The 25,894-nt window shown below is 36.7% G+C and overlaps 1 protein-coding gene across 1 annotated transcript in view; it reads left to right on the top strand.

Annotated features, from left to right (window-relative positions):
* LOC137290953 (acyl-protein thioesterase 1-like) overlaps positions 1-25,250 on the top strand; it is a 41,152-nt gene extending 15,902 nt beyond the window's left edge. Inside the window, exons 2-8 of the mRNA XM_067822176.1 lie at positions 12,178-12,209; positions 15,358-15,423; positions 18,505-18,552; positions 19,850-19,920; positions 20,682-20,860; positions 21,366-21,533; positions 22,225-25,250. Of these exons, the coding sequence (XP_067678277.1) occupies positions 12,178-12,209; positions 15,358-15,423; positions 18,505-18,552; positions 19,850-19,920; positions 20,682-20,860; positions 21,366-21,533; positions 22,225-22,287 (627 nt within the window). The 3' untranslated portion in view covers positions 22,288-25,250. The remainder of the gene's footprint in view (positions 1-12,177; positions 12,210-15,357; positions 15,424-18,504; positions 18,553-19,849; positions 19,921-20,681; positions 20,861-21,365; positions 21,534-22,224) is intronic.
* The last annotated feature ends 644 nt before the right edge of the window (positions 25,251-25,894 follow it).

The following is a 25,894-nucleotide window of genomic DNA, read 5'->3' as shown; positions in this document are numbered from 1 at the left end:
ATTAGTGGCACAGGAAAATCTCCATGTCAGTCATGTCAGAATGAGGCTCTATGCCCTCACACTTTATTCATAATGTGGCACAGGAATATCTCCATGTCAGTCATGTCAGAATGAGGCTCTATGCCCTCACACTTTATTCATAATGTGGCACAGGAAAATCTCCATGTCAGTCATGTCAGAATGAGGCTCTATGCTCTCACACTTTATTCATAATGTGGCACAGGAAAATCTCCATGTCAGTCATGTCAGAATGAGGCTCTATGCTCTCACACTTTATTCATAATGTGGCACAGGAAAATCTCCATGTCAGTCATGTCAGAATGAGGTTCTGTGCTCTCACACTTTATTCATAATGTGGCACAGGAATATCTCCATGTCAGAATGAAGCTCTATGCCCTCACACTTTATTCATAATGTGGCACAGGAAAATCTCCATGTCAGTCATGTCAGAATGAAGCTCTATGCTCTCACATTTTATTCATAATGTGGCACAGGAAAATCTCCATGTCAGTCATGTCAGAATGATGCTCTATGCTCTCACACTTTATTCATAATGTGGCACAGGAAAATCTCCATGTCAGTCATGTCAGAATGAAGCTCTATGCTCTCACACTTTATTCATAATGTGGCACAGGAATATCTCCATGTCAGTCATGTCAGAATGAGGCTCTATGCTCTCACACTTTATTCATAATGTGGCACAGGAAAACATCCATGTCAGTCATGTCAGAATGAGGCTCTATGCCCTCACACTTTATTCATAATGTGGCACAGGAAAATCTCCATGTCAGTCATGTCAGAATGAAGCTCTATGCTCTCACACTTTATTCATAATGTGGCACAGGAAAATCTCCATGTCAGTCATGTCAGAATGAAGCTCTATGCTCTCACACTTTATTCATAATGTGGCACAGGAATATCTCCATGTCAGTCATGTCAGAATGAGGCTCTATGCTCTCACACTTTATTCATAATGTGGCACAGGAAAACCTCCATGTCAGTCATGTCAGAATGAGGCTCTATGCTCTCACACTTTATTCACAATGTGGCACAGGAAAACCTCCATGTCAGTCATGTCAGAATGAGGCTCTATGCTCTCACACTTTATTCATAATGTGGCACAGGAAAATCTCCATGTCAGTCATGTCAGAATGAGGCTCTATGCTCTCACACTTTATTCATAATGTGGCACAGGAAATCATCATGTATACCAATGATTCCTGTACAGTGGAACCACAATTACCAGGACCAAACATACCCAGAAATCTCACATAGTAGATAATGTTTGTGGCAAATCAGATGTATGCTACATAAAATGCTACATTTAGCCAGAAATTTGCCTTCCAGATCTGGAAAGCAAATTTCAGTTACCAACAGTGGTAGATACCCAGTATTGTGTCCGCCTTAGTCAAGACAACAACTAGGCTTGATGATGATTCTTTGCAGTTCCTGAGCCCACATGTAACATTAAAAGGTGAAGGTATCGTGTGAGGCTGTTACGATACACTCGCATATTCGGTGAATCAAACCGTACCCCTTCATGAATACAATTTGTTATTCATGGTCACCAGAACTGAATATGAATGAATATTTGCAACTTTTTACTGGAGCATGTTTTACTTAAGGTTTTGCATCCATTTTTCAAAGTGAAATATGCAAGAATGGAATATGTCCAACCCTTGCAGTAGGCAGCAAGTTATGTTAGTTTGCACATGGTATAAATATTAGTTGATTACATACCAAATTAGAGTTTCATTTCAGATCACTCATTATTACTATGGCAAATTAACAGGGAACAGGGGATCTATTTTGTGCATCAGTCACTTATTCTACAATATTGTTTTTGTGAATGATTATTTATATTCATTACCCAATATTTGTGATACATGTCACATTCGTCACATAGTGTGTTCATTGCAGCCCTAGTACTGTAAAAAATGTATACTGGTTATAAATAGTTTCATTGATCTGTCTTATTTGTTTCATACTTCATGGAATATTGTTTACATGTATTTTTGAGCGATTGACCAGATCAGTATTGTTTAGTGTTATGAGAGTGTATTTCCTGTCATTTATATTGTTATTGGTTAAGTAATAGTTAAGTATTTTAGCGGCATGCCTTTTGAGGTAGCACTTTAGAGTTGCCTCCCCTTAGGCACTCTTCTGCATATGATTATGTGTTTTTAACTGTTGGTAAAGACAGGCAGATTGCGAAGCTTCCATAGTTCACTGGAATGCTCAAGAATCAGTGACTCTGTACATGTGAGGCTGGTTGTAGTGTTGAACACACACACACACAAACTCAATCATTTATGTATACATGAATTTAGTGGAGTTGTCGTCATTCGGTCTATTCTACATCTGTCTATCTCTTCGTCTCATTTTCAACATTGACCTACATCCAACATCGCCATGTTACATTCAGTATAACTGTTTCTCACTCTCAAACCAAGACTTTGGAGAGTTGATATTATATTTGTGACCCATTACTTTAGATTTGACTCAACTTCATTGAACTAGAAACCTCTGTTGTGAATCTTTGTATCTTGCATATTTGTCAGTACACAATATTGTAAATTTTAGACTTGTCAGTGTTATACTTTGCTGGTTCTGATGGGATTTCTTACATCTTTTGTCACATCAAATTATAAACATTAGAGCAGCAACTATGAACAAAGTCATATTACCTCTTTGTATGCCATCAGAGGGATGTTAGTTGATGATGGGATGAATATGTCATAATTTGTTGAAGATGATGCCTCATGATGGTTCGTGATGGAAATAGAAGAGCCAGTATGAGGGAAGTATCACTAAACAAGGTGTGCAGTATATCAAAACGTATGGAGTACTATATTCCATCCATTTTGTGAAAACGTCCTCCTGTTTTAACTGAATCACTGGTAGAAGTGAGAAAATATGCTGATTCCTATTTCCGGCTTAGTTTCATCTCAACTTTCACATGTATATGGAACAAGTTTGTTTTCCCTCATTCCTTCACACAAGTGAGCATAACACATGGATAATATCATGCATTGTAGTATACAGGATTGCTGTTTCTTCACCTCTGTACAGTACTGATTGTGAAAATATTTGGATATCCAGAAATTATCTGAAATACCATTGTGTGTTTGTGAGGAGGAGGCTGACTGCCCTCAGTTGTGGCAGACAAGTAGAGTTGCACAGACTACTGATGCAAACTGTAGTCCACAGATGCAGTTTGGTTAGTGCCTATCACAAGTAAACTCCTATCAATTCTGTCGGAATCTTGACACGTTAGAGCAGAAGGCTTCTGAACAAATGTCCATTGTGCTATTATGCCTTTATCTGACAATATCCATTGGGTTTCATTCACAATAAATTATCCTATTTGGTAACACATTGCTGACTGTCTTACTCATAAGTAGCAGTAGGGAAAACATTATTGATCTTTATTAATGGCTAATTAAACCCCTTAGATTTACTGTGTATGATTTCATGCCATGTCTCATTCTCAGCCGAGCAAATCAATCTCTTTGGTCAGAAGTAGCTATTCAACGTCTTATTCCAACCTGACTTTGCTTCAAGGGTTTCGATAGATGGACACAATCTATTTTATTAGAAGCCCCAGATGTACTCGACCGTAAGCATGCAGGTTTGCCAAGGCAATTGGCCGGGCCTTGAACGGGACAGTCATTGATTTTCCTTAGTTGTAGTAGATGGCATGACATTAGAGAAGAAGCGCCCATGATACTAACTGCCGTCCCATGTTGTCATGAATTCTCTTGACTAGAGAGTTTGGTTGCCAAGTCACTCCTACATTTGTGTGAACATTCACCCAGTCTACAGTCACCTTATCATTCTGTTTTATGTTCCTTGATGATTTGTTACAATCAGTCAATAAGTGACCGATCACTGGAAGGATACAATCAGCTCCTTTAACCCCTAGATGGCAGAGGAACACTGACATTTTTAACAATCAACCTTTACTTTGAAAGCTAATAAAATTAAAAATATATCACACCATCAACTCACATCGCAGGTTTGAATTCTGCTGGAAATGTCCTACTTCTTGATATGGTTAAAAAAATTAAGCATCAGAAGAAAACTCAGCATTCAAGGGGTTAAGCTGGAGGTTAGTTTAATCAATATCATTATGTCAAAATCTGAAATAGAATTTGAATGTTTTGCAAAAGCAAAGGCGTGAAAATGGCATTTAACCTCAGAGAGTCACTGCTGGATATCAAACTCGCATCTGGTGAAACAGTTCAGTATTTGAATTTCTTTTTAACTTGCATTGAAAACAGGTTATAGGTTGATGTCAGTTACAGTAGATGGATGAAATGGGAGGTCTGCATGGTAATAGTGCTAGGTGATGTGTCATTGAGGATAGTTGTTACATGGAATTGGTAAGTACAGGAAATGTTGGCACATAAAACAACATTTGCTAGAATTCAAATGTTGACACGTATATGATCTGCATGTTTCATGACAAGTATATGATCTGTGTATTTCATGTGGTTGCTTGATCAGCAGACTTAAGAGAATATTTCACTGTCATTAAATAAACTGATGGAATGCAGTTGGGATAACAGCATTGAGCATTTGTGATAGCAGGTTTATTCTACCTAAGTGATCATAGATTGTTGTGATTATCATCATCTATGAATGGGATATACAATTCCTATTTTTGAAGCACTTGTTTTATCATGATGGAAACTCTCGTTAATGGCAGCCTTGAAAAGGGTAATGTGTGAGAACTTGCATGGTATTATGACTCTGTTGAATCAAGTCAGAGATGCCATGCAGATGTCAGTATCAGGCAGAAATCATATATCATATCCAAATAAAGCCATAATAAAAATGTTCAGTTCTCTTAGCAAAAAGGGGAAATGGTGGATATTTATTGGTTACTGGTTGATATTTCTATTGTCTGAATCAGTAGGCACTTACTGTATTGGAATATCCAGTGAGGGACTTTCGCCCTATATTGACTCACAGTTGTGATATTAATGGCCAGAAATATTAAAGCTGATATTAGCTTGGCACAGTCAAGTAGTGGCATACTTGTAGCTATGCAGTGTTGATTTTATTCAAGGTGGACTGTCAGTCATTGGCTAAAATAATCTGAGATTAACAGTTCAATAGTTCAAGAATTCAGAACATATTTTCAAATTTGTTAATATCCTAAAATCATGTCCTAAATATGGTTGTTTTGAGACAGCACTTGTGAATGATCCTCAACGACAGGAATTGTAATGCTGGCAACAGCGAATATGAATATGCTCATTTTGTAGATGATGTACAGGAACACAAATAATCCAAGATCAAAATGATGCCTGTCTGTACAAGGTGAAACTGATAATGTGGAATTACTTGGATGTGAATACAATACCTCTGGTTTTGTCTGGATGGTCATAGTTTCCACGCTGACGCCAGTGTGAAGAGCTGGGAATTCATATTTCACCTCATGTATTGTTCTATTCAAATGATATACAAAGGAGATGCGACAGACTGGAAACATCTGTGGAGTTATCGAATCTGATGATAGAATTAGCATTATGCCTTCCTGTAAACATACTGATTGTATGTGAGGAAGACTTCAGCTTTTCAACATTGAGTTAGTTTTTAATCAACAGCTGCTTGAAACTTGTAGCCCAAATACAGAATGTTAACAAAACAGTTATTGTTACCTTTGGTTAGCTTTGTCAGCTTAGAAAATAATATCATAATGTTCTTGTTATTTTTTGTGGTTATGGTTATTGTCATATAAAGATTATATGCAGATAAATATCTGTTTGTGATAAATTAGGTGAAATATAATGACAGTTACCATATTCTTGACATAGTTTTACTGAATCATAAGTTTTAATCTGAACAAAATGGCCTGGAGCAAGACCTTGTTGAGGCAGACTGTCACAGTTACTGGTTCTCCGTCACTTCAACAAGTAAGGCAAAAGGGTATTTTGGTAAGACACTGTTCCAATTGTTAAAGGCATGCTGGCAGTTAGGCAGCTATTCAAGCTGATTTCATGATAGGTGATCGTTACAGTTGATACTGTCCCTACTGTAAGAAGCCTTGTACAATCAGACAACCAATCAATGCGCAGTGATTCTTGGACGATTCTGTAAATCTTAGACCATATTCCATGCCTGCCACTTAATGGCAAGAATATGTCAGACTGTGTATCTGTGAGTCAGTGCCTCAAGGAACACGTGCTAAGACATGAGATAGGCAATCTTATCAAAATAGCGTACTTTGAGGGACTTACTTAAGAATTTAGTTCTCCAAGAATGGCCGTAGGTGGAAGAAGTGGCTGATCCATGTGCAGTTGATGTGGATGTAGACACCTTGTTCACAGTGGTTGTGTTGTGTTGCCTTAAATATAACCTTGATATCTAGTAGTGTTTTGCAGGAAGTAGAGAGATATCACTCTGTACATTCAGTTAAGGAACTTCAGTTTGTGTGGTTTGTGAAACCATGTCACATAGTAAATGTTGTTGCTCCATTTGTTAGTGTTACACAAGCACTTTCTGTCATGATCTACTGATGTTAAAACCTTTTTTCAGTCGCATAAATTTTGAAATGATTATTTGTAAAAATATATATTAAAAAATGAGTTGCTGTTACTATATTATTCAAGGTATGTGTGGCTGCAGATGATGGAAGCAAAACATGGTAGAAATTTACAGAGCATTATAATTTTCGGAGACAGCAGTGAGGAGGACATTTTGGTCATTTCCCTTCTTTGTCCAATTACCATAATCTTTGTGTCACTTGAATCATGTGACATACTAATGACAAAGTGTGAAGGCTGTGTATGCAGTGATCAGCAACATGAGCATACATCTGTGCAATTGGAACAGATGACGTGTCAACCAAGTCAGTGAGGCTAACCACCCGATCCTGTTAGTCACCTCTTACGACAAGCATGGGTTACTAAACTTCATCTAAAGATCAAATCTAACATGTGCCTTCAAGGTTTGCAAACTGTCAATGCCTGAAACATATACAAGAATGTATAATGGCATAAGACAAGGTTTGAACATGCATGCACCATACTTTTTCTTGGCGTAGTTACTGGTGTATATTTTCCATCACGCGACAGTTTGTGTTAAATTTGGAGAATGTTACTAAACATATGCTTTTTTCTACAGTGAAAAGTCTCCCCAATAGTCCTGTTTGGCAGTGTCGGCATCCATTGAGTAGTATTAGCAGGATGGAAGTTGTGCAATATTTGTAATATGCTTACATGAATTTGGTTATCCAGCTGCCTACCTGCACAAAAGTCACTGTGACACCTGGCTGATAAGCCGACAGAGAGAGATGAGGAGACGAACTCCACTCACTAATGTAATACAGCTGTGTCATAGACACATGTTCACATGCATACATTCCTCTCAATTTAATATTGACCATGGTGCCAATGACGGTGTTGTACAGCTCATAATCAACTTATACAAACCAAAGTGAATACGGTCTGCATCAATTGTGTTGTCATTGTCTTTGGAATTACCATTTTCTGGTGTGAGTATTCTTGTGTATTGGTCGTATCTTTATATTCATTGTGACTGTAATGACTTAATTGGGACAAGAGTATTACCTTGGGTTATTTATTTAATTCAGAGAAGCCTTGTATTGTTAGTAGATGTGTCAGGGGCATATTGCTTTAGTGAAGTAGGTTTGAGTGGGCATTATTGCTATATTTATGACATTTTATTACTTTAATCATTAATATTATGTCAACAATTTTAATTGAAATCCCATTCTTCTTGAGATTAAAGTCAGTATTAACATGCAGTCAGGTAAAACTCATCACTGCAGAACAATGATTACATTAATGACTATGATAACTCTGTTCCATTTTGCGGGGCTTTGGCATCTTTAGTACTTTTAGTTATGAAAAATATGTTTGTGTATAGTATATCCCTAAGAATCAACAAGAATAGTTACTCAAATCATGTGGACTAGTGGCTGATATCAAGAGACAGGTAACAGTTAAAGAGGAATGTCTGTAAATTATCCTTTATGATGCCTACAGCTTCAGGAGATTCTGAAATGCTGAATACTTTTCATGAGGTAACCAAATCAAACAATCTTCAACCCCACATTCAGAGTTTCCTAGTTCTCATAAAATTATGCATTATGAAGGGTTGATAAGTTCATTTGTTCGTTGGTTCAGAATGTTAGAATTGTCCAGTGCTTTGCAAATATTTCCTTGAAGACTACAGATGCAGCAGGATTTTCTTTGCACTTCACCATCTGCTCGATGGTGGACAGGGATATCCGGCTTACAAACATAACTTGCCATTTTACAAATTCACATAAGTGTTTTTGTGGTAATTGGAGTTGTGAAAGTGTAGTATATTGTTTGTAATGTGCCTTCAGCTTTAGGGGCATGATAGAAAAAGACAGCTGAGTAGTAGTTGAAAAGAGAATCTACTGACATGTTATGTAGGAAAAATAGATTACCTTAAATGAAAATGCTGATGATTTCAAATCACAGGAAAATTATGTTAAATCATTTTAATTGATTTATGATTAATCATAGATGTTAATGTTTTTATCAAAAATTATATTTGTACGCCTTTGGAAGAAATATTTTGCATTTCTATGGCTTTGTTTGAGAGGTATTGACAGCGAGCTATGCCTACAGCCTAGTATGCCTGATGACATTTACATGGAGCTTTTGTGAGCAATGCAGCAACCTCTGTGTCATACAGGATTACTCACCGCTACCAGCACCAGTCACTTCAGACTACCATGAGCAGTGGGGCAGAGCTGCTAAGTCTTTCAATAGTTGAAGCTGCACATTAATCGACATATCATCCATGAATATGATAAATGTGTCTATGGTAGGATAGAATATACAAAAATTGTGTTTTGTTGGAGTGAAGCAATAAGATATGTCTATGGTAGGATAGAATATACAAAAATTGTGTTTTGTTGGAGTGAAGCAATAAGATATGTCTATGGTAGGATAGAATATACAAAAATTGTGTTTTGTTAGGGTGAAAAACAATAAGATATGTTTATGGTAGGATAGAATATACAAAAATTGTGTTTTGTTAGGGTGAAAAACAATAAGATATGTTTATGGTAGGATAGAATATACAAAAATTGTGTTTTGTTAGGGTGAAAAACAATAAGATATGTTTATGGTAGGATAGAATATACAAAAATTGTGTTTTGTTAGGGTGAAAAACAATAAGATATGTTTATGGTAGGATAGAATATACAAAAATTGTGTTTTGTTAGGGTGAAAAACAATAAGATATGTTTATGGTAGGATAGAATATACAAAAATTGTGTTTTGTTGGAGTGAAGCAATAAGATATGTTTATGGTAGGATAGAATATACAAAAATTGTGTTTTGTTGGAGTGAAGCAATAAGATATGTTTATGGTAGGATAGAATATACAAAAATTGTGTTTTGTTGGAGTGAAGCAATAAGATATGTTTATGGTAGGATAGAATATACAAAAATTGTGTTTTGTTGGAGTGAAGCAATAAGATATGTTTATGGTAGGATAGAATATACAAAAATTGTGTTTTGTTGGAGTGAAGCAATAAGATATGTTTATGGTAGGATAGAATATACAAAAATTGTGTTTTGTTAGGGTGAAAAACAATAAGATATGTTTAAGGTGAAGTATTATGTTTAGAGTGAAGCAATATTGTTAATTGGGATAAAGAAATAGCATTATGTTTAAGGTAAATGAATATTGTTATGTTGGGATACAGAAATAGCATCATGTTGAGGCTAAAGCAGATTGTGTTCTTTGGATTAAGCAGTAGTAACAAGTTGGGTTGAAGCAGTATTGTTATGTTGAGATGAGACAGTATTATTATGTTTGGAAACAGTATTAATATGTTGGGATGAGACAGTATTATTATGTTGGGGTAAAACAGTAGAATTATGTTGAGATTAGACAGTATTATTTTGTTGGGGTGAAGCAGTATGATTAAGTTAACGTGAAAAAATTATCATGTTGGGTTGAAACAGTGTTATTATGTCAGAGTGAAACAATATGTTAGAGTGAAGCAGTTTTGTTCAGATGAGGCAGGTGAAATAATTCTATTGTATTATGATGAAGTAGTTCCATATGTTGTGTTGAGAAGCATTGAAGTAGTTTATTGGAAGTGAGGTAGTATGATGTTGAGGTGACACAGAAATGTTATGTTAGAGTGGTGTGGTATGTTTTTGACAGAACACAACTGTAGCATTACTTGTTATGGTAATTAGGTGATGTCATGGAGTTCCTTTTAACTGTAGTTAACTTTTTTTGGTGGAATTATAATGGATAAAATTATGACCAAGTCAGGAGTTTGATTCAGGTGCTCTTTCTTAACAGTGTTTCGTTTGTGTGAAGACGTATCAGCTTTAGCTGCGTAATGTCATTCAAATCCAGCGACTGCTAGAAATATTATGCAAGACAACCCTGCTCACTGACAAGCTGCAGCTTATGCAGTCTATTCAGAGGGTATTGTTTTGGTAATGTCATGCGTTATGTCATGAAACAATTGTGCGTTAAACAAACAAGCACATGCATTACAACCACTGACAAAGTCTGGACATTGAGTTGTTAATCGATGCTCACAACTGCAGTCAATATTTGGAAACCGAATCAATGAAGAAGCAATTTTAGTTGTTGAAACCTGTAGCAAGATTTTCTGTTTTATCATAGTAGTTCCTTTATAATGGGTCAGAATGGCTTATACATGCTCATCTATTTTAAATGCCATATGGCTGTTACATATATAGTGTAAGAAATATTGCAGTCTGTAAATTTGGAAAATGTACATGGTTAAAATTAGGTACATGGTTAAAACATGGTAACTCTTCAAAGTGTACAATGTTCATTGTGGGCTAATAAAACATAAAAACCACTGAAAATCTGTCACACTGCTCAATTTGAATCTCATCAAAGGCACAAATGATCAGAATTTTGGTGTCAGTTTTCTTTAAATTAAGTGTTAGAGAAATTCTAACAAAGTTTTTACATAAGCAATGTCCATAGGCTAAGATTCACCAGTTTGAAACCTAGATTCATGGTATGTTGGTATCAGCCTGTAACGTCTGCTAAACCACCATGATCACAGGTACTTTTGAAGCTTCAGTTTTAAGTCTTTCCAATTTTCCATGTGATCTTCAAATAAGTATGTGTTGCCAGTATCATGTCCTAGTGAAAATTGTGATATTCTGATCAGCTTTGATAATGGAGTTTGACACTGTTTTGTCGTGTTTTCCCAAATTGTTTTTGTGTTGTTAACAACTGCGTTAATGGAAAAGAAGCACATTGCCATTAGCGATGATGTAGTCAATTTTGATGCCATTAGTGACTAACCAAATCTGTCGAGGTGTAGTTGAAGATTACAGCTCCATTCCCTCTGGTGTTCTTTTAATAGCACACCTTCAGGCACCAATTTGAACAAGTTTGGAACAGCAAGACTTTCTTTTCGGTGTAACAGAAAACTGCCATCATTGTGTTGACCATGTCCATGACATTCCTCTGACCTTCCTAACACAGATGATGGTGCTTCAAAGAGAACCTTTTGAGCGTTTTGTGGTATTAGAAGCACTTGAATGTTAAGGTAGTGTTACATATGTTTGCTGCTGTGCTGGTTGGTAATGGAGGTGGGATAACTTTTCTTACTCTTATCCAATAATGGCATGCCTGCATGTTTGTGGTTGCAACCAGGGTTGTGCAATTATCACTGGTTCCCAGCATTGCTCATGTCACAACATAAACCAATCTCTTGCACCTCGTTGTCAGTCATTGTCTTACCGTATGACATATTTGCTTTATTTTTTTCATTTCATTCTTATCTCTGTGATGGCAAAGTACTCTTTTTAGGACTCCAAATTATGACAGACTATTTATTGTGGAATATTTTTTTTGAAAGGTCTCACATAATTCTGTTTGTTTGCAAAGAAGCTGATCAGTTGATATTTGCCAGGGTGAATGTGAGAAGTAATCCTTTCTTTTCACTGAGACTGATAGTTGATGTATCATTCTGTTCATTGGGCATGCTCTGTTCATTATTCCTCATTTGATTTTCATGCTATTTCTGTAAAATTCCATTTACCATTTAACATAAAATGAACATTGTCTTTTGATAAATGTATTTGAAGCCCAATCCTGTGGGCTTGATCAGTGATCTATGTTTATAGGGTAATGTTTTTCTTTTGCTTTCAGCTAATATTTCTACATGGCCTAGGTGATACAGGGTGAGTGTTTCCTCTTTAGCATTTAGAAAATAACTTTTGTGATAAGTTCTGGAAAGAATTGTCATGCTTAGAACCATCAGTGAGATTACATGCAATTGCTCATATCAGTGTAATTGTAGTGTTATCATAATGTCATAGTTTCAGTATAGTGTCATTAAGTATCATACTGTCACTTTAGTCTTACCAATGTGTCATTATTGTGTTCCATGGTCATTGTGGTTTTATTGTGTCAGTGTAGTGTTTCCTTGGTGAATAAGTGTCATCACAGTGTCCATAGTGTCCATAGTGTCATGGATTTATATCACTCTCTGTAATACGCAGCAGTAATAAGATGTTTGCTGGTGGCCATTATGGTTTGCTATTTACAGAGTAATGGCTTGCTACGCCTGAATAAGTCCTCAGCATGGGGACTGGTACATTTTATCATATTTATACACTATTTTGTAAAAGTCTTCAAAATCAATTATGGTTAGGGAGTACTAAGACGAAATATTTGTAAATGATAATGTGTTCAAAGGAATTGTTTCATGCGTAAATTTATGAGCCTTTGATTCCAACCAGAGTTGATGCTTTTGATTTCATTGATTTATTATTTTCTAAATTTGTCATAAATAGCAATTAAACTTGTATATTTAGTCTAAAGAAGCATTACCATAACATGATTGTTAACTGTTCTCTGTGTCACATGATATTCACACCATTTTATAAATTCAATGCTACGGTCACTAATGGTAAGCCATGTGCGTAAATATGGTTTGCTGCGGTGTCTGTTGTCTGTTGCTAATGGTCATAACAATAGTGTGAGTACATTAACAATTATTGCAGCTTGTAAACCATTTTAGAACTGGATTAACTTCAAAATAGCAAGAACAAGAGATAAGATGATTGGTTTTATGTCATGAGGAACTGTTTCACAATTATTTGAAATTTTATAACATTTAAACTTAGAGCAGCAAAGCTGATACTTGATGAAGATGGATCTTACTTTCCCAGTGTGAAATCTCCCAACTCAACCTGACCAAGGAGATTTTTATATCTAGACTTAGATCGGACAGACTGTGAAACAATCTGTAACCTGTTTTCCAATGAACAATGACATCTTTACTGTACCACATACTAGTATTCCTTGTAGTCTGGCATGAAAACTATTTGATGATATCCATGAATAAAGGGAACACAGTGTTATCTGTTTGGAGTGGTTTGTCGGCTAACATGGCAAAAACTTTTCCAATCTGAGTATCTACCAGTGTACAATGATGGTAATAATTGAATGACTTTGACTGTATTATTTAGTATCTTCGTCAACACTCTCATTTGGTGAGTCCAAGATTTCAAAACTAAGGTCATCACCCTCTCTAATGAAAGTTTCATCACTTTCAGCATCACTAATTTCTTTACTTTAAAGAAAGGGTATTTTGTTAATGATGTCAAACAACATGTATATTTCATCTCGTGATCTGACACATGTTTTTTGACAGTATTAACAAAATGTTCTATTTATCATATTTTTGTCATTGTTTTTAAATGATCAAGACATCAGAAACTAGTTAATCTGTCCGTTGTTTACAATTTGTAACTTAACAACTTAGAAACTTGTGGCACATATTGCAATTTACCTGTCAGTGGCAACAAATGTACTACTCTAATTTTCAGTTCATTTTTGGATGGCTGTTACTACAAGATGATCTAATAAGATAATTTCATCAATTAGGTCAATATTTACACTATTTCCACTTGTGCTTCATAGACCAGTAACATCCAGAAAAAGCAAATTGTACAAAAAAATTCAATGCTAGCAAACCACATCAACCAAAACAATTTGCCACTAGCAAATGTGTGTCTCCACGAGAAGCAAGCTGTAGCCTCTCAATATAGAAATTGGTCTGTAGCTTCAATATTTGATTATTATTATAGACACCCAAATACACGGATACATATTGTAATACTTGTCATCAGGTATCAGATTGGTTTGTGACAGATGTGTTGTTTTGACAGTCAAAACCAAACATTTTCAAATTTTATGGCAAAACATACGAAATGACAACAAATGTTTACGCAGTTCTTTTAGCAGTGAGTCCAATTTTGAGATTAAGGTATCACATAATTGTTGAGTTTTCAAAATACGATACATTTGATCCGCAAATGCATAACGTTTGTGTGGCACGATCACATCATGGAAAGTAGTTCCAGTCATAGCAAGCTGTCCTGTATATAGCGAACCGTAACGGCCACTAGCAAACCTCTAATTGCTGGTGCATATTACAGGGTGTGTGTACTGTTGCTACCAGTGTGGAAGGTTATGGCTGACGGTGATGTTACCTAACAAACTATGAGATTTACATTGGACTGTTAGTAGATATGCTAGTGCACAATGAATAAAGCAACCAGTTGACCTTTCACTTCAGCACTGAGGAGTAGGATATATATGTGGTAGTAAGTAATTGATGCAGCTCATGCAGGAGGCCTTTCTTGTCTCATCCTTGTTTGCAGAATGTGGCAGAGTAGTGGTGTACTGATTTTCCTTGACATGTGCCCACTCACTGAGTGAGTGAGTGGATAAATAAATGAATAAATGAATTAACTTGTATAGAGCCACTTCATACTGTCATTCTGTTTATTTATACAACAAATATTTATCAGTGTTATCTCATTAAATTCACAACAGATGTGAAATATATTCGTAGACAGGTTACATTAATATTTACCATTGTGATGATTATGAAACTATGACTAATATGCATAGCTTAGAGCTGTTGAGTGCATGTTTGTTCATGAATATTTTTCCAAATTAATGGCTAATCATTCAAGTGTGCTAAAACAACTAAAACAACAAAATTCTGATTAATGAAAAATATGTTCTTCACAATCAATAATTATTCTTAGTCTCTTTTTAATTTTTTTTATCTATTTTCAATTATTTCAGTCATCAGAACACCACGAGCGATTGTCATGATCTTACGTAAGATGTCATTGGGTAACAGCCCAGAAATTTTGGTGATCTGTCTTGAGAGAATGAAGGTTATAAGTCTTAAGCCTGTGTATTCAGTATAAGAGTAGTGTTAAGGAGAACAGCATTCTTTCAATTGGAACAGAAAAACCACAATTCTGTGTACATACTTATTTATTCTGTCATGGTTCATTCTTTCAGAAATAGCTGGGCAGAGCATTTCCGCATGTTGAAGCTTCCCAACATCAAATGTATATGCCCGACAGCGTAAGTATTTTTCTTGTTAGTTCTGTGGTTGTAGTCTCCTGTACCCTTGTCTTAAGAGCAGTGTGACGGTGTGAGTAGTATGTAGAGCATCACGTCCAGCTTGTGAGTCTCCTCACTAGGATCCTCATCTGTGCTGCTGGCTTTTGGTAAGGACTGGATTAGCCATGGTAGCTGAAGTCACAATAATAGAGCTGAAATATTGCTGAGTACTGGAAACTTTTACTTACTCATTCACTTTACACTAACAAGAACTTTAACAAAATATTCAGATTATGAATGAGGACTTTCTTTCAATGTTGTCGGGATTCATATACCAAGAGTTTAGAGGTGAATATCGTGAAGATGAGTGATTCAGAAAAAAATCATAATTGGAGAAAATCTTTGCATCCTCGCTAAAGATGTGTATTTGTGCTGGCACTTCATCATTTGTCTGCCAAGGGGTGGTTATTTAAGTTTGCTTTGTAAAGATAATGCAGCTTAAGTATCTGTCTTGATACTCACAGATGTATCATGAGGATGGAATCAGCTTCTTGGTGTCATAGTGACAAGTTCATGATGTGATCACATGGACACCATTACACATGCTCAGTATTCCTGGGTTTTTTTAACTGGTACTTTCATTGATAATGGAACATTTTGACAGTGTCTGTGTTGAGGTGGCAACGCTGAATTATTTGGAGAAAATGACAATTTCATTATGTTGAAGATTTGGAAGGGATTGGAGATTTGCATGAAATGTTGCTTGCCCCATCGTTCTGTCTGTATGCCTCACTCTGGTATTGATTGTGTGAGAGAATGGTGATTATTATGCAATATTGATCAATGGCTTTACAAATGGAGGCACACTGACAACTTAATTGGCAAAGCAAATATGTTGTGGTCCAAGTCAATCAGTAACACTAATTGTGCCTCATCATGGTTTTCTCATTAGGGAAACTTCATTGTTGAAATATATCATTTGTTTGTTTGTTGTTTAATGCCTCAATCAGCACTGTTAGAACTATTTGGCAGTGGTAAAATATGAAAAACACTTGTGATCGATTTAGATGCTGAATTGTTACACCAAAGTATTATCCATGTCAAATTGCTATGAGAAGTGATGCATGAAAGTTAATTTCAGTATGCTATCTTATGTACATAATGTATACACAAGGATATTAGGCAATAGGAACATAATTGTGACAGGTGACTCTTGCCATATAAGGTGTATCATATATGCACCAAGTACGCATTTACTTGAAAATGTGTGGCCAGTATGCACAAAACTATGGAATTCATGCAGAAAACCAGCTTACAGTGTCCAGAGGGACACACAATATTATTCACTGTACTCACAACATATTTTTATCCCCCCCTCGGCATGTAATGTGGGGGGAAATAGTCGACGCCTCGTCTGTCCGTCTGTCTGTCTGTAATCATTTTGTTCAACCATTCAATATTTTTAGACCAAACTTGATAGATATAATAATCTCAACCTATAGTTGTGCCTTTTGCTGTTTACACAGTTTGGGCATTTTTTTTGTTTTTCCATGGAACATTTTGGTGTTCGTCTAATGGTGGTGTGGCCTTTGTTTCCGAAGCAGAACTCAAAAACTGTTCAATATTTTTCTGCAAAACTTGGTAGATATATCAATCAGAACCTAAAGTGACTGCCTTTTGCTATTTTACAGGTTTTTGTGATTTATTATTTTCTCCATTTCCATGGAAATGTTTCGGACTTAGTCTCAAAAGTGAGAAGTCGTGTTTCGTTTCCGGAGCACATCTTAAAAATTTTGTAATATCTGTCAGGAAGAGTTGTTAGATATGTGTGGCAGATCTCAAAGTGGTGCCCTTGCTCTTTACAGGTTTTTATCTCTCTCTTTCTCTCCCCCCGGCATATTACGTGGGGGGATATAGTTGACGCCTTGTCTGTCCATCTGTCCATCTGCATCCATCCCAACTCAGAACCTATTCAATATTTTTAGACCAAACTTATCATTTCTCGGTTCCCATGGAAACGTTTCGGACTTTGTCTCAAAAGTGAGAGATGTGTTCCGTTTCCTGAGCAGAACTCAAAAGCCATTCAATATTTTTCTGCAAGACTTGGTAGATATATCAATCAGAACCTTTTGCCTTGGTGCCTTTTGCTATTTACAGGATTTTGTGATTTATTATTTTCTCGGTTTCCATGGAAACGTGAGAGGTGTGTTTCGTTTCCTTAACAGAACTCAAAAACTTCCTAATATCTGTCAGTAAAACTTGGTAGATGTGTGTGGCAGACCACAAAGTGGTGCCTTTTGCTATATACAGGTTTTTGTGATTTATCATTTTCTCGGTTCCATGGACACGTTTCGGACTTTGTTTCAAAATGGAGGGATGGGTTTCGTTTCCGGAGCACAACTCGACAACCATCTCATATCTTTCAACAGATCTTTGGCAGATATATGAGACAAATCTTGAAATGGTGACTTTTGCTGATTACAGATATACGACATTTCAAATTCGAACAATTCAAACTTAGTCTAAAAAGACATCAAATAACTGTCAGATGATTTCTCCTTTCAAACATGTGGGGGCCTGGAGGATATGTCATCTTCTGATGACTCTTGTTGACTTTGCTAAGAGTTTGGTTGTTTCTTTCAGAGCAGTTACTTGCATCATCTTTACCTTCAGTCCACATGTTGAATGAGTCATTCCATTCCCTGCAAATATTATCAAACCTTACACTTCAAACCGTTACTTCATAGGACCCTCATATTGTCCTCAATGACCTTAAAACTAATAATTGGGGGTCCCTGGACCCCATGTTTGTGAGTCTAGGTAAAACAGTGATTAAGTCTGTATCATTATATTATAAAACGTATGGTAGTTTCTTAGTCAGTCATCCATTTGTACAGTTTTTAGATAAATTCATTTTCTGAAGCATTGAATGATTGGTTATGGAAAACAAATTTGTAGGTGATGTTAAGGTATGTAGTATCCAGAGTTTATAAGATCTCTGAATCATCAAGTTATGTGTCTCTTGCAGAATCACTGTCTTTATGAGTGACACCGGGATGTGTGTCATGACATTGTTGACTTCACTTGTTATGTTTGTTTCAGTGCTGTAGCACCTGTATCTTTAAATGGAGGTTTCCCTATGCCATCTTGGTAAGTGAGAGAAGTTGTGTCCAGACTCAACTACAAGTAAGGATTACATGATTGTAATGTCCTGAGTAGATTTAATAATGAAGTCCTGTGCACATTCCATGGCGATGTCTTGTGCAAATTCCTTATTTTCCCCATTTTTCCTCCTGTGGGTAATACTTATAAACACATCCTTAGATCCCTTCTCCAAAAAATTGATTTCAGCCTTTCCCTTTTTATGTTTCATCCCTTTGACAACTTCCGACATTCACACAGGTGAAACATATAAGAAATAATGGCCAAATAAGGAAACACAAACCTATTGAATGTACATATCATAAATGTGCATGATCAAATTTGTTTATATTTTTTTTAATAAATGAGAAAATATCAGATGTTTTAAGTAAATGCACCTGGAGAACCAAGAAACCAGTTTATGCAGAAATGTGGAACCAGTCTCAAGAGAACCAAAGGACTAATATATGGAGAAACGATGAACCATTATTGTGTTTTACAGATTAAGATAAATATGCAACAGAGAGGGTTTGGGTGATCCTGGCAGGCTGGTAAGGCCATCATCAGCTCAGGGTCCTTGACCCCTCTACACACATCCTAGACAGCAAATGGGACTTCTCCCAGCAAACACTGCCTACTCGAACCCACCATTGACTTTCCAGAGAATATGTAGACTCCCCACCAAATAATATGTGCATTTATATAGCGCCATTCATGAGGTGAATGCTCATAGTGTTAACAGTCAAAGCATTCATATTACTATCCCGGATAACTCAAACTGCCTGTTAGGTGCTAGAAGGTTATAGTAACTTGACATTCCACCAGGTACCCATTTCTGCTGGGTGAACAGACTCACTTGCCTAAGGTGAGATCACATGTGTTTTGTTGTGGGGCAGGACTGAAGTTGTAGACACTCTCAGGAGTCAAGCTGCCAAACATGGTCACCCATCCAAAGACTGTCTGAGCTCAGTGTTGCTTAATTTCAACTGATTCGTGACCTGAGCTCCATGCACACACACCACCACAAACAGTGTAGCTTTCTGCATTACCCAGAGTGCAAGAAGGACTGTGATCCCAGTGGAGAACTCGGACAGTCTCCTGATCTGCGCTAAGAAATCAGTAGGTACCAAAGTGCACAGGGTCATGTACCGTACATAAGGGGTTGTTACAAGACTGAGAGAGTCTGCATACAAAGTTGACATCAGAATTGTTACACCCCTGGGCGTTTTTATTCTATATCATACAATGAGTGACCAGATGCAAGCAAGCACATGTATTCACGTAGCAATGTTTTTTGTATCTTCAGGTTTGATATATATGGTCTCTCACTTGAAAGTGCAGAAGATGAGGAGGGCATCAAGAAAGCCAGTAATATCAGTGAGTGATGTGTTCATGGTCTGGTGGATGATATATATTCATGGTATGCTTATGTTAATGAGTGGATTGTGCATGAGATGTTGACCGACAGTGAGTGGCATATACATATTCTACTTTTTGTCATTAGATGATATAAAACGGGGTATCAAAATGTTCTAATTATCACCAAAACATTTTCAGGGTAGAAAGTTCTTATCCTAAAGACTTCTCTACATGGTCACCATCCAGAGTGACACATTTCTCCCAACATTTCTTGACCTTAAATAGACCTAATTCTTAGAAAGCCAATGCTCTGCCTCTTCAATGACCTCAGTGGTATTGTAAAAATGGAGTCCAAGTGTTGACTCACCTGTCAGGACATATCATTGGTTTGGAAATTCCTTTGCCATCTCACAACAGTATCTCAAGATAGGCTATCTTCACCATAAAGAGATTTCATATCCTCTTGATTCTATCAAGCAGTGCAACTCTTCATTTGCAAAAACTTGATTAACATTGCATGACTCTTCTTCTTCAAGCATGGGGTTACTCGTGTTTACGATCAATTACCATGTGAGTGAGTGAGTGAGTTTAGTTTTAACGCCGCACTCATCAATATTCCAGTTATATGGCGGCAGTCTGTAACTACCAGAAGATTGAATAAAGTGAAGTAAGTAGTTTCTGGTCCATTATAGTTGAGTTTCTGAGTTGATATTTCAGATATCTTGATTTGAAAATGACTATTGCGTTCACTCTGATACATACACTTTCATTGTTTCCAGTTAAGTCTCTAATTGAAGATGAGGAAAAGGCAGGCATCTCGTCCAGTCAGATCGTGATCGGGGGTTTTTCTCAAGGGGGGGCAGTAGCTCTCAATACTGCGTTTACCCTCGGCAAGCCAATAGGTGGTGTTCTGGCTCTCAGCACCTGGATGCCGCTCCATAAGAAATTCCTAAAGCTGGTATGTGTAAGCATGCATCAGGGTCACCATGTTCAAATAACCACCTCCAAGAGAAGTGAAGCGGTGTTTTTCTTTGTATCAGCAAAACCTGTTAATGTGACATTTTGTGCTGAATTCAGTACATATATCATTTGTAGAGCTTTGAACGGTTTCTTTGCTGTCAGTGGACATCCACGAACATGCATGAAGGTTATGAACATGACATTTAATCTGAATTTTAAGTTAACAGTGAAGGTCCCGGGGTAGAATAGGCCTTCAGCAACCCATGCGTGCCATAAAAGGTGACTATGCTTGTCATAAGAGGCGACTAACGGGATCAGGTGGTCAGGCTCACTGACTTGGTTGACACATGTCATCGGTTCCCAATTGTGCAGATTGGTGCTCATGTTGTTGATCACTGGATTTTGTGGTCCAGACCGCCGCCATATGACTGGAATACTGCGAAGTGCAGCGTAAAACTAAACTCACTCACTGAATTCTGAGTGTACATTAATGTTTGTTTCAGGTGGATAAGCCTGATAGGCCAGCACCATTCCCAATTCTGCAGTGTCATGGTACCCAGGACCCCCTTGTAAACTTAATGTGGGGTGAGGCCACACGGGATTTCATCAAATTGGTCAACCCAGAACTTGTATTCAAAACATACCCAATGGGACACAGCTCCTGCACTCAGGTAGGAAAGAAGGAGTACTCTTCCTGTGAAGTCCTACTTGTAAAGTCTCCCGTCTCCCTTGTCATGGATTGATGCTCATGCTGTTGCTCATTGAATTGTCTTTTCCAGACTTGATTATTTACAGAACGCCATCCTGTAACATGAATATTGTCTATGGCAAAGTCTTTGTTTTGCTTGTCAGGAAAGCTACACAATGGTCTGAGAGAATGACAACATGTTGTCTTTGTGATCCTAGTATACGCTGAAGCAGCAGCTAGGTGTGGTTCCAAAACAGTGCAATAGACAATTAATTATTCATCCTCATCAAAGTTTTTGTTGTCAGATATATTTGATCAGATTTGATTTTCACGTGCAGCATGCTTATTTGGCACCCTGAACATATTTAGGTTTCTGTATTATTATACAAGTAGTGATTTATCTGGGATGAAAAAAAAAGTGCATTCAATGGGCAATTTGGGTTAAAAAAACTATTTCATTCATCCTAAAGACCTCTTTAGTTCACATTAGCTGCAGACTTGGGGCAAAATGTTGAAGTGACATGTCTTGATAATGAGGTCATTAATGGCAGTTGACTGAAGTTACAGTCTTGTACTTCAGAATAAACCATTAATCATTCTTGCTATCACAAGTACATGAAAACACGAAGGTTGTGGATAAGAATTGTTTATATGTCATGTTTGTTCTTTTGCAGGAAATGGTAGATGTACAAGAATTCTTGAAAACAACTTTACTGCAGCAAGGAGCAAGTAAATAGCAAGGGAGAAAACTCTTGTGAAAACTACCACTAGATTCCATGTAAATAACCTACTCTCCTCAGTGTATTATTACAGAAAAGCCAGACATATGCTGAGAAAGGAACAGTATCTTCTCTGTTGTCAGTTGTCAGGTTTCATGGGTTGTGAATCAAAACTGACCATGAACTCAAGTGTTTGAAAACTGATGTATTATTTAGGTACGATCAAATTTTAGTATTTTTTTTGTGTGTTTTCTTTTTATAAAAAGTCAAATAGGTTAAAACATCCATACCCATGTCATGTGTGATATTCACAAGTTCAGCCTGAGAAAACATGGTGTAGCACTGTGTGGGAGGTTATAACACAGTCACTCCATGCTCAGAAGCAAGACTATGATAACAGTTAACTTAAACCGCTGTTTGCGTGTTTGTCCAGCTACGCAATATCAATACAGTGACTAGTATATATTCCTAGTTAGGTTTTCCATCCGTATGAATCTACTTAAAACTTTTCAGTATTTATTCTTAAAAAACATCATAATCGGTTTCCTTTGCATATAACATAAGTGGTATTTGCATCATGTAAGGGCTCCTAAGATCTCGCAGTTTCTAAAAGCAAAATACTGATAATAGTAAATCAAAGAGTTGAGTGACATGTTGTGATGTTTAAAACGCTAACCAGCATTATCTCACCTGCAGCCCTGGAGTGTCTGTGTTTCCTGCTGTCAGCAATATTTCCTCATCCCAGTGCTACTTGTTTTAATGTCTGGATTCAAGTTGAGGTATTGGATTTGTAGTGAGTGTTTTATTGTGCAGATTGATGTCTACATCTAAGATCAGCATTTACACTGTAATTAGGAGATGTATGTACAGACTGTCTGTAAAGTTTGAATTATGTACATTGTTTGATTTCTGAGCCCATGCAGATTGTGTATGAGACATATGGTTTATGCAAGTTTTAATGGTGTAATAGTTACATGCAAAAAAATCATTTTCATCTGTTTGATGTTGGAGGTATTGTGTGTCACTTTGAGAATAACTAGAATGGTATAAGCATTACATCACAATTGGCACAGTTGCCATAACCCATTGTATTAGTCTTTCTAATATTGAAACTTGTTTTTACATCTTGTGTTAAATAAGATTTTCTATATTTGATGAAATCTGTTTCCAAAGTTTCAAACGTTTATAAGTTTCCGTGTTCTCTTCATCAGATTTATGTAGAGGTATACTTTTGTCCCTGGAATTCCAGCTGGATTTTGTCTTACTTTTCAAAATAAACTTGATTAGTATATTTTAAATGGACCAAAGTAGATATATTGGTTATTTCTTTTCATCGTTTTTATACACAAATACATGTATTGTCCAGCTGTATGAAAGCCATTTTCTACTGAAACTTTGACTAAGGCTTTGAATTGTTTCATTGTGGTTGACATTAACATAAGATTGGGCATAATTCTCTATAGGCCCAATTGACTGGTGTATGCACTTTGTGTATAGACCCAATGCTGTAGTGTGTGTATACACATTGTCTTGCCCCGCTGTAGATAGTAACTCTTGTGCTGCAGTGCTTGGTCCCAAGGGCTCCTGTGTCTAGTTGTCGCTGTCAGTCAAGCAAAGTTAGCTGCTATGTTGCTAGAACCACAAACTGATAAGCAAACATGTCCCTTGAAATTTTCTCTGTTGATTTGTGATAATTCTAATTCACTGTATCATTTTACAGTCTGGTCATAGGCTTTCAAATTTGAATTCTTGTCATTTTAACTGTTTGATGTGGAGGTCTTATATGCGTGTCTTTTCTATCTGTCTGCACATTTTGTGCTCCATCGTTAGTGTGATAGTAATACTGAATATTTGAAAAGACCTGACTGTGTTACCAATGTGTATTCAGAAAAGATTATTAATCATTGCTGTTCTAATCTGGCTTTAGCTTGAAGCAGATGTGCAATAAATGTGTGTATTTACTGGTTGCTACTATGTTGTTAGCCCTGGTGTATATTTGGATACATAAGGGAGGGATGGGAGGTGTGGTAGAGGCAGTAAATTGTCTGGCACCTTTGTGCCATGTGACAGAACATACCTGAATGGATATCCAACCACATTGTCCTTCAAAGAGCTTCTTGAGTTCTAGATGAGTATTAGGGGTGAAATTGTATACCGTGGTATTAGTAGAACCACAGTATTTTGCCCTCTGTTCGGTATAGCGTAATGCAATCCAAAAGTTTGTAATGTCAGTTTTTGGACTGTGATTGCTATCTGATCATAAAATAACAGTTTTGTTGTTTCAAAATAACAAATATTATGGCTATTTTTCTAAACGATGTAAGGTTTGGCTTTTATCATTTTTCTGCATTGTGATCATATCTTGTATACTAAACAGAAATGGACCTGACCGAAGGCCTTGTACTGCTACATGTACCATACTGTGGTAAGAGTACTTTTTCACTCCTAATTACTATCAGCTGTTTTTTGCATGTTGAATGTGAATGTTCTTAGTTGCATTAATGACACAGAATCATGACATGTTCTCTATTATAAAACTTGATAGGAGTCATGTTGAGGCACACGCACCGAAAAGGTGTCATGTCTACACATTTTGACAAGTGTTATCCCATCTGAAATGTTCAAATAATTTCTTCAGTAGTATCTAAAGTAGTTTTATGAAGAGTGTTTTGCCACTTTGTCTTGTGTGAGGTGTTTCTTTGTGACCTCCAGACGGGGAGTATTTGATGATGTTTATTGATGTGAAGAGACACAGAGAACACAGCTCATGGCTGTTTGGACATGTATATCCAAGTGGTATTGTTTATCATTCCATTCCTGACGGATGGCACAAAAGCTGCATGACGTCACCTTATAACCTGCCACCTTGTACCCAAACTCTGTCAGTTAAACTGGTTGAGAAGCCATTTACACGAATCAGTCCCTTTTCTTCCTCCTGTATTGTTGATATTGTTAAGAAATAAAAGTTGAAATCAGCATCACTTGTGATATGTCTTATATTCCCACTGGTTTACATGCTGTGTCTTGATCATGGGCTTTCCCAGTCTTGGAGACTCTCCATCTGCAGTTTTGCGAGAGGTCAGATGAGAACAGACTTTGAAGATATATGACTAATTATTGCTATATAGGCCCACGTACAAAATATTGCACTTTTGAATCACGATTGTATGCTTGTAGTTTTGTTTATTTGCTTTTTTTCACAAGCAGCAATATATATTATATGTCATGAATAAGAGATAAGTGTGTTTTAATTATGTTTGATTTTTTGGTTGCACGTGACCTTTAAGTTTATTTTATGAGACTGAGATCTTCCTTCTATTATTTAAATACTTTGTCAGCACAAAAATATCATTGATATGTCTTTATTGATGGAAACTGAGAAAAGCTCTGCATCAACAAAGTAAGATAATTCGAGTCCTTTTAGGATCTCCCTGCAGCAAAAAGCCAGACTTTATGACACCTCTCACCCTCCATTTATAGTGAAGAACATTTGCTGAAGACAAACACCCAAAGGGAACAAGTTACAATGCATAAACATTTATATATTTGAAATTACATTGGGAAAACTATTTATATAAACAGTGTAACTGAAATGTTCCTGTGTTAAGTTCAACAGAGCAGTTTC

The sequence above is a fragment of the Haliotis asinina genome, chromosome 7, assembly GCF_037392515.1.
Source record: "Haliotis asinina isolate JCU_RB_2024 chromosome 7, JCU_Hal_asi_v2, whole genome shotgun sequence".
NCBI classification, from domain to species: Eukaryota; Metazoa; Mollusca; class Gastropoda; order Lepetellida; family Haliotidae; genus Haliotis; species Haliotis asinina.
The sequence above is the reverse complement of the archived record's forward strand: the minus strand, read 5'-3'. Positions and strand labels throughout refer to the sequence as shown.